Below are 10,545 nucleotides of genomic sequence, written 5' to 3'. Positions count from 1 at the left end.
TTCTCCCTGAAGGTCAGAGTTCTCTCACTCATTAGATACTCTTTTTTGAAATGCACAGCCCACAGGCATCCTCCTAGTGCCAGAATAGGGCGTGTGAGAGAGAGCTGTATCAGAATCTCTGGGCAGATGTGGTTTGGAAACTCTCTGGGGGATTCAAATTACTCCACTCCTCCCGCATTAAGCCTCATTAATTCTTTAGCATTGTGATAGGTCATTTATTATATTGCTTACTAAGGGGCTGACTGAAGAAGTCTCCTTTGAAAGAAAGTATTTTGGGGGGCAAATGGCAGAAAAGAATCAGGGAAGGTCAGGGCTCTCTTGGAAGGGAGGAGAGCTGGAAGGGAGGGCAGGACCAGGGCCGGCTAGGGGGAGGGGTAGTTGGAGGGGGATGACTGGGGGAGTGGGGGTGGAGGAAATAGCAGACAACCTCTCAAAGAGAGGGAAGCATCCAATCTTTTCAGATGCAGACCTGGATCATAGTAATCCCCAAGAAGATTTTTTTCTTTTAAGATTTTATTTATTTATTCATGAGAGACACAGAGAGAGGCAGAGACACAGGCAGAGGGAGAAGCAGGCTCCCTGTGGGGAACCTGATGCAGGACTCAATCCCAGGACCCTGGAATCACACCCTGAGCCAAAGGCAGACACTCAACTGCTGAGCCACCCAGGCGTCCCCAACTGTCTTCTTTATCTGTCTCATACTCTGGGCCACTACCTATCTGCCCAATCCCCCAAGGACCAGGTACCAGACAACTAGGGACAGCCCTATGCCCCAGACCCCACTGAAATTACTCAAATTGGTTAATCCCCAATCTGTTTATCCTGCCGTGGCTGTTTCTGCCCATGGGAACTACTGCTTTTGGCCACATTTTCTCTTGTTCCCTCTACCTCAGGACTGACCCTGTGTGCTTCCCTGTGTGTGGCCCCTTGGTGTAATGTGCCAGCTCCCTTTGGGATCTGTGGGTATAACAAACGTTCTTTTCAATGGCGATTGTTTCTTGATCTGTTGGCTTTGTCATATCTGAATAATAATAAAACTTAACTTTAAAAACACCGAATCATGAGCCTGGGGTTCTCATCCCCACAGAGAAAGTACTTTTCTCTAATTTATCTACACAGAGCAGACACCTGTTGTTGTTTTCTTAAAGATTTATTTGTTTGTTTAAGAAAGATGGAGAGAGAGAGAGAGAGAGGGAGAAAGAGAATGAGGGGAGGGATAGAGGTAAAGGGAGAGAGAGAGAATCTCCAGCAGATTCCATGCTGAGGGAGAAGCCTAATGCGGATCTTGGTCTCATGATCCTGAGATCACGGCCTGAGTCAAAATCAAGAGTCAGATCCTCAACCGACTGAGCCACCCAGGCACCTCAGAGCAGACGCCTGTTTTAGCATGCAGAAAGTGACTCTGAAAATAATATACTCTACGTAGGTCATACCCACAGAAAATCGTATGTCTGTAAACTACAAACAAAACTTCTTTGATTCAGGCCCCTGCTTTGGAGGCCTTCTCTGAAGACACTTGGGAATCACCAATGCCTCTTAACTTAGTGGTGTCTTTAGAATTCAAGCCAAGTGGTGGTGTTCGTGTGCAGGGGGCGGTGGGGCTTCTGTCCTCATCGGAAGGGGTGGAACTGTGTCAGGCCACAGCCACTGTATTTTATTTATTTATTTATGAGAGACACAGAGAGAGGCAGAGACACAGGCATGTGTTGTAATGCCGCGTATGTGTTTCAGGCTCATTATCTTCAGAATGGTTTCACCTCTGAGGAAATCCCGGGGAATATTTTTACCTCTTTCTGCATATACCCTTCTCCAGATGTTCTCCCCCTGGTGGGTACCCTGCATCATCTCTGACCTGCCTCAACTTCCTTTGAAGATAATCTAACTGTGCCCAATAACCTTCTCTACACCTTTAACCACTTTGCAATCAGTCATACTTAAATTTCGAGGATGAGATCTTAGCATCTTGAAATGCCTTTCAGTCTGCTGGGAGTAGGATTTTCAAAACTTGCTACCAATCTTCCTCTGTAGCAGCTTACTGGCATAGCTGTTGGGTAGGGGGGAATCAGTATTGTGTGGGCTCAGATTAGCCCAACTCTGCTCCTCCTAGTTAGGTCTACCTTCACTCATTCTGGTTTGGAGAATTTTCCCTTAAAGGGGGTGCCTCTGGGGTGATTGTGAATTTATGGCATGGAGATCTTATCTCCCAGTCAATATCCAGGTGTGGCTGGATCATGAATCTACCCTTCCTTGGTCCCCTGCCCTAACTTCCTGAAGGCGAGGCTCTCTCCTTAGTAGCTGGGAAATTTCCCAGCACACACGCTTTTTCCTTTTCTTCTATAGTGAAAATGGACTGATCTTCTCATTTCTGTGGCTGATCACAGCGTTTCTGCTACAACTGGCCACTTCTTCCCCCAGTGCTCCACTCCTTTTCTTGAGATTATCCTTCAATAGCTCTAAAAGAGGCTGTCCTTGCATTTCCTTCTGGTATTAAATAGTTGTGGCCACCTATTAAAAATCTGACAATATAATAAGTCAAATGATAACTGATTTGTGTAAGTCCCCCAGCAATGGATCCAATTAGTTGATTCTTCCTCATTTGTGCAGCCTGGCAGGGTTTCATACCTGTAGTAAGGCCTAGACACTCTGCTCCCCAGGACAAAGTTACTCACCCAAATATGTAGTTTCTTCTAAGTATACCTTGCCTCTGACAGGCCTCCAGCTGTGTCTACACCTGTTACCACTGGTGAGTAAGCACTGAGATGCTGCAGGCAGATGCTGATGAGGGGCGGCAATATTTGGCCACCAGCATCAGAGAGGCACTGGGAGCACAGGTCCCATCCTGGAAGCCTGAAGGAGGGCATGCATGGCGGACTACGTGAATTCTTGGATTTTAGTGTAAATAAAAGTTACAGAACGAACCACAATCCCTTGACCATGTTAACACATTTATATTTACATGGGCTTTATTTATTTAAACATGTGATATATTTTGAGAAAACAGTTGTAGTTAGGAAACACAAGTGGCAGCAAGAATTATTTTAGACACGGAGGGAAGACTGAATGCCTCCAAATTATTTGCATAATTGGCTTCCAGGCATAAGCTTCAATAGCCAGCAAAATGAAGTACCCTAGCAAATAAACAACAACAAAAAAACCTAGACCCTGTTAGTTTTTGCAGAATTCCCATGGGAAAATCACAAAGGCTATTAAGCTCTGAAAATAATTCCATCACACACAGATATGTCACTCAGTGGCTAGATAAATATAAATTTACTGAGTGTTTTGGAGGGCTTTTGGAGGAAGCAGGCACTTAATGCAATTATAAAACACACAACTCCTTGTACAGGCTGAAGTTTTCTTTTAGAGACAAATGGGCTTAAATAATACCTTGCCAAAAACTTGAATTCCTAAAACCACAGAAAGAGACCCAGCTTTGTCCTTGTAATGTGTTTTTGTAATGTGCTCCATTTTGGGCCTTACAGAAATGATTTTTTATTCTTACCAGTAATTGCTTTTCTAGATTTTTCAGTGATTTGTATTGTAACGCTCTTTATTACTAATGTTAGCTTTTAAAAACCCACATTTCTCTCTTTTCTTTCTTCTTTTCAAAGTCACAGTACTGATGATTTTTATGTGAAGGGACGATCCAAACATTGGGAAAATAAATTATCTGTAGTAGAAATTCACTTAGAGTTTTCAAGGAATCATGTGATCAGTGTAGGCAACATTTGGCTAATAGTGAAAGGAACACTGTGCATTTAATAATTACAATTGAAAACACTTCAATGCTGTTAACATTTTAATAGTTTTTTCGTTTTGCCATTTATTTCATCACAAAGTATTCAATCATACAAACAACTTCATATACGTGATCTCTGGCCTTTTATTTTTACTCAATTAAACCCTTAAAGGGATTGTGTGTGTGTGTGTGTGTGTGTGTGTGTCTTAAATGTCAGTGTTGAACCTACTGAGAGAAAATCAAAGCACAGATCGTCATTACATTATTCAATGTGATGCTTTTGATCTTTTGAAGGGAGCTCTTCTTTCTATCATCCAAAAGCCTTAACATTTTATAAAGAAGGGACACTGCACAAATCCTACGTTTTACTTACTAGCTTTCAGATGAATAAGAATGCTAATTACGTAGTGGAAATGGCAATGGTTTCAAAACTAAAAGGGAAGCGTTACTGGAAGAATGTAAATCTCAGAGGAAGAAAAAAACCTAGTCAATGAAAGAAAGGAACCAAGGAAGGAAGAAAGGAAGGAAGGAAAGTAGAGATGTCAGCTACAGCAAGGTTTGGTTTTGGTTTTGTTTTTTTCTTCTGGATGTTGTTTTTTAATAAAACAATACTGAAAAAAGAAGCATACACAAACAGATATAATGGAAAAGGTAATACATGTACTTGAAAGATACGAGAGAAAGCAAAATTGTTTAAAAGTCTGTGAGTTCAATATTCTGGTCTGTTTTTCCAACAAAATTAAAATTGGAGGGAGGCTCACATTAGTATAGTTTGTTTCATCAACTTTAGTTCAACAGAGAACCAGTTTTTATTTAAAAGGTTTCTGTATGATCTTTCCAGTGAAAACTGTAGAAAAATATCATGCACTTCTATTTTAAAATCTTATTAAAATCAAAATAACTATCAAAGTTTAGTCTTTCATTCTCAACATCAAAGGATATGGCAACAAGAAGAAATAGTGAGGGAAACTTTGAACCTATGGATAATATTTTCTGAAAATTTTTATGTCATTACTGGGCAACACTGGAATCAATTCTAGGAAAACTCATTAAAGAAACGTAGTAATCTTTGAACTAATGTCAAAGAAAAATCCCATGATAGTGTGTTTACACAAATGACCACTCTGTTGACCTTCTTCAAAATCTCCATATGAACCCTTTCAGTTAAAACTGTATGTAGGGTCATCTTTTTCTAGAAATGAGATCTTTGGTTGTTTTTATACACACATGTGCCTGTGCGTGTGTGTGCGCGTGCGCACCAGATAATAGTAGTATTTATAGTTCTCTGCCAAAGTACTCATTTCTAAGCCATGGCAGTTGGTCTGATTGAACATTTAAGCCCTATTCATCATTTGCCCTACAGTTAGTAAAAACACCTGTTTTTTTCCTTTTGTTATTACTTTCATGCATAGAAGAAATGAGTCTCAAAGAATCATAGTTCCCTTGTTTTTCAAATGAATACCATTATGTAAATTTCAATTTTGCAAAACACTTGGATCTTTAAAGATTTTTTTCTTTTTTCCTTTTAAAGGACTAACTTGGTCTCTAAGTCAAAAATAAATAGATATTTTCAAAATCGGAGCAGAGATCCCATTTCCAACTTTAAAAATCTAAATGTCATTAGATTTTTGCTCATTAATTCTGCTATTATTGTTACTTTACTGTTTCTCAATCTAGGACTATTTTAACCCTTAGCACTGATTTGTATGAGGAATGTCTCTGTGATTTTCATACAAGTCTATTTCCATTTTTAAAGTCGACCCTGGGGTTGGTACCCTGGAAAAGACTTAGAGGTATGATGACTTAATAAAGAAGTTGTTTGAGGCTTACAGAACTAAATCCCTTCATATTGAGCCTAGAGTTGGTCCTTCATATAACAAATGCTATGCAGTAGCATGGTAGAGGAATTCTAGTTGACAGTGTGGATGCTCGCGGGAGAATGCACTTCGGGAGGCGTTGGGGATGTTAATGGACGGGAACAAGAATTGATGTGCCATATCCTATTCTTGGAATAAAGTGGGCCTGTCCTCCATTAAGAGGAAAAGAATATGCAGGGCTACCCACATCCCTGTAATGGATTCTCTCTGTGTAGATTTGTGAAGGGCAATTCCATTAAGTTACTGATCTGAAATTTTGCATTACAACTATGATCAGAATGATCCATAGCATGTGGGGTTCTTTTAGATGAAAAACAACAGACTCCACTGTCGGTGCTCTGGAGAGATTTTTAAGTTGTGGTTCACAAACATGCCTGACTTGTTCTTGGTCCAGGGGAAAACGCAATGCAAATCTTGATTCCTGTAGTCTAAAGGAAGAACTACATTTGATTATAACCTGCCAGAAGACCAGGGAGGATATCTTGGCTTCTGTTTAATCTCTCCAAGTGGCTAATCCTAGGTGAGCATTTAGTAAGTGTTAACAGAGAGAATGAATTGTAATAAATAAAACCATCATTACAACGTAACGATGTATTGTAATGCTTATAGTTCACATGCTAGGAGAGCTCCTAAGGCTTCATATATATTTTTGTGCTTGGGGTTTCCTATGCAGTACAATTTCAATTATATAGTTTAAATTAAGGTCAGAAGCTACTGAGTATCTAAGGAGTGATTATAGCTTACATCCTGTTGTCTATAGGAAGTTATTTTATGTAATTGTTTTGATAATACCAGAATAATTCTCTAAAAACAAAATACTGGATAAAGGGTCTGTTTTATTGAACAATAAAGCATTTTTGCCTGATTCTCTTTTCCACTAGAAATGGTATTTTTATGATTAATGTATATAAAATCACACATTAAGTAAATAGATAGAAAAATCATTTTCTTTCTATTTACTTAATGTGTGATTTTATATACATTAATCATAAAAATCCAAGCATTTTATACTCAAGAAAGCTGTATCTGCCTATTTCCCACAGACCACAGACTCTTCTCTGTTTTCAAGGGGAGGAAGGAAAGAGAGAAAGGAGAGAAAGGGAAGGAATAGGCAGAGAGGAAGAAACTTTTCTTTGTTAAGTAAAGATAGACAGGTCCTGTATTTTGTAAGCCCTCCAATTCATATATGGCAGTCTCATTAGAAAAACTAATTGTATTGTGAAATCTGATATCAAACCAGTGTGGCCCAAAGGCTCAAAACAGACTTGTGGTGATGTTGCTTCAGTGATTAGTATATTCAGTGACAGAGCGGCTCACGATTGCACGAGAGTCAGGCTCTGAAGCAGCCTACTGCTTCCCAGCTACTAAAGGAACACAAAGTCAACTGAGAGGACTTGCTCTACCAGTCTTAGTGAAATTGAACCCAGTGCTAAGCTGTGAAAAGGCTTTTCGAAGCTTTTGAGCCCTATTTGAAGCTGTTTAACTCATGCTCATTCCTATACAAGTTATGAGGTGACTAAAGTAGCTAAGCATCTACCAGAAGGCAAAGCAAAAGAAAAGGGGATAATTATGGAAGCATTCATGTTTATTCGACAAATGAACTCCTGGGCTATACAGTCCCTTTGGGGGACTTTTGAGTTATAGGTGGTATCTATAAATCCCCAATGGAAGGAGACTCTAGTTTACCATATTCTTTGAAAGACTTTGAATGTGAAGTGCAGAGCTGCCCAAAAGAAGAGAGGTATTAGATACCTCTCATCTGTCTCTCAGCACCAGTGTAGATTCCTTTTTTCAGTAAAGAGATGGATGGAGCTCACGGACACCAGATAAGATCCATCCCACGAGGATGTCCAGTGAGGCCAGGCTATGGAAGCAAGTGAAGAGATTCTAGGCAACACTGGAGGATTAGTTAGCCCCTAGGTACATTTCTTTTTCTCCTGACTTTATTTTTGCTTGAAATACATTTACTAGCTTTTGGAAGATTGGTCATTGGACAACTGACATTTTCCTTCCCTTTCCAACTGAAATTTTGCCATTTGGTGAGAGTACATCTTTTTTTTTTTTTTTTCAGAAAGGCAATGGGAGCCTTGCCAAGCAAGCTCACTAAGTTTCTTGGTTTTTTAACACTGTAAGCAGTGTTACACATTATATTTCCAGATACCAAGAGGGACCTTGCTGCACCAGCTCACTGAACTGGAGATGTCAGAGAATGCTGCTCTCCTCCCGGATCAAAGAAGATGGCATCTCCAAGGCCATCTCTGGAATGACAGTTGCAAAGATTCCCATTTTTAGACCAGATGTTGATTAGAAAGTTAATAAAATGTGGCCAATATAAGTTCTGGACATGGTTGTGTGATTATACCACTCTGAGGGTCAGCTTCATGTATCATCTGTCAGAATGTTCTTTTATTCAATAAAGTATGTAGAAGAGGCATTTGGTCAAACATACTATATTAATAAATACCACTTTCTCCCTCCACCACCCGTAATGAGATTTCTCATTATCATTTATGGGTTCAATACTGCAAATATCTAGGCTCAGTTCTTAGAGAACATTGTCTTATAAATGTGAATCTAACTCTATAGCATTTCTTCATCATCAAAACTCCACCAACCCTCTCACTTCCCACAAATGTTGAGCACCAATAAGGTATACTATATCATGCAAGAGCTTGACTACAGGAGAGTCTTTCTTTGACAATCTCTTCCAGCCTTAACATATTCTTTGGTTTAAAGTTAAATAAGCAAATAAAACAAGGAGGCTCTGACGAGGTTGAAAAACAATTCAAATCCAAGCTAGTGAGTTACTTCCCCTCTATCTTTCCTTCCATTCCCTTCCATGTAGTATAAAAGCTGAATTATGGGTTGAGCCACCCCTGGTAATAATTCTATGCTGTTTTCGCCCATGAGAAAACTTGTCCTAATAAACGGTGTGTTTATTATTCTTGCAGACTACTCATTAATACCTTTCTAGGAAGAAACTATTATACAATGAATAAACAATGTGGTAATTGCACCTTTAAGATTCGTACTCATATAGCAACAATAGACTTATCTTAAACTTCTGAGAGAGTCTGCAGCACCTTTGAGTAGATCTGTCTCCACTGTGTAGAGAAAATGTCTAAAATGAGAAGTCCATTCCTGGCAGTCCATCTATGGCTCTGTGTCCCTGTGAATACATTGTTGCCACCTTCTGGGCCAGAGGAAAGCTGTGGTCTGTGGTCTGCATTTGTTTCTTTGATGCATGAAAGAGTAGACACAATTCAAATCCAAGGTTATTCATCAGTACAGTCAGGTCTTCTGAGTAGCTTCAAAACAGAAGTCCCCAGTTCTCTGCTGTTTCCAGAAGCATTTGGGTTTCTACTGTTTTTCTGAGGCACTTGGGGAAGAGGCTGAGTACCACCTGTGGTCATCAAACCTCTGAGCTGTCACAGTGGTGGCTCTGCGGAGGCATCATGGGCTTGCTGCTGCCTGAGCCCTTTAGAGCATCCTTTCTCCTGGCGCCCTTCTTGCTCTTGCACATCATCACTGTGATGGCAGCAAGGCAGAGGGTTAGCAATCCCACCGCGATGCCGCCAACGACTGTGACCAGGCTGACCTCAGAGCTGGAACGGTTGAGCTCCCGGGGGAGGACGCCATCAGGAGGAACTCGGCCTTGGGGGATCAGCTTCCGGCTGCTGCGGTCCAGGGCAATGTGCTGGATGTTTGTTCCCCGGTTGTTCTCAGCACCTATTTGCCAGGCCAGTGGGGGTGGGCTCCTGATCTCCCTCTTCTTCCGGCCCTTGCTAGTTGCCCGGGGCTTCCCTGGTCTCACTAAGGAGTGGTGCTGGTGCTCAGTGCTTCTTTTGCCAATGCCTCGATTGGCGTTGTCTTTTGATCTTACTGTGTAGACCGTGTGTATGTACCATTCTCGGCCCAGAGCGACCTAGAAAACACAACTCTATTTGTTAGAAAATTAAGTATCATGCCAACCTCATTCATGACTACTGCAAGAGAAATGAATGGCAGAGACCATAACATAATTTATTCAGTCTACAGAATTGATATACTTAATGTTTTTGCATGTGTAGTATGTGCAAGGCTTTGTGTAAAGCACTCTGAAATATTTTATGTGGCTCTTGAGGAAGTGTGTGCTGGTAAATACCTGAAATCTGTGACTTGTAGCCATTGAATGTCAGCACTGTAAAGAACTTTAAATATCACTTGGTTTGGGGTGCCTGGGTAGCTCAGTGGTTGTCTGCCTTCAGCTCAGGTTGTGATCCTAGGGTCCTGGGATCAAGTCCCACAACAGGCTCCCCACAGGTAGCCTGCTTCTCCCTCTATGTCTCTGCCTCTCTCTCTGTGTCTCTCATAAATAAATGAACAAAATCATAAATAAATAAATAAACAAATAAACAAATAAATAAATAAACAAACATCACAGGGCTTAACTTATTAATCTAAAAAATGGGTAAATAAGAATGTCTAGCAATTAACTAACTTGCCAATATCACTCAACTAAGTTAGCGGTATCGCTTCTCGGCCTTTTGGTTAAGATCAAGTGAACTAAGTTAGTGGCAGAGGAAGGACTAGAACTCAAAACTCCTGACCCATGGACTCTCTCCCAGTACATCTGGCTGCATATTTACACATAAGACCATAGAGGAGGTCAGTTTTTCTGCTTTTTCAGGGCCTGTGAAAAGAAGGGATTGTCTGATGGCTCTCTGAAGCCGTCAGGATTTAGAAGGGGTCTAATGCATTCAGAGTTAACAGTGAAAACAATTTTCAAAAGTTATTCAAAATAACAAATACACTTCCTTAAGATTCTTTCTGTAGTTTGAATAAAGATAACATGTTTGGCAGCCATCCGCCTGCCTGGACAATTTTCAGTAAATTTCTGAAAAGGTGTACTTGCTTCCCCATTCACAATGGGAACACATCTCGGAATTT

General features: G+C 40.5%; 1 protein-coding gene across 1 annotated transcript in view; it reads right to left on the bottom strand.

Moving 5' to 3' along the window:
* Positions 1–2,926: 2,926 nt before the first annotated feature.
* The window catches only part of FREM2 (FRAS1 related extracellular matrix 2), a 168,749-nt gene continuing 161,130 nt past the window's right edge, over positions 2,927–10,545 (bottom strand). The window contains exon 24 of the mRNA XM_025996841.2: positions 2,927–9,541. Coding sequence (XP_025852626.1) covers positions 9,029–9,541 — 513 coding nt within the window. The 3' untranslated portion in view covers positions 2,927–9,028. The remainder of the gene's footprint in view (positions 9,542–10,545) is intronic.

The sequence above is a fragment of the Vulpes vulpes genome, chromosome 9 (assembly GCF_048418805.1).
Source record: "Vulpes vulpes isolate BD-2025 chromosome 9, VulVul3, whole genome shotgun sequence".
NCBI classification, from domain to species: Eukaryota; Metazoa; Chordata; class Mammalia; order Carnivora; family Canidae; genus Vulpes; species Vulpes vulpes.
The sequence above is the reverse complement of the archived record's forward strand: the minus strand, read 5'-3'. Positions and strand labels throughout refer to the sequence as shown.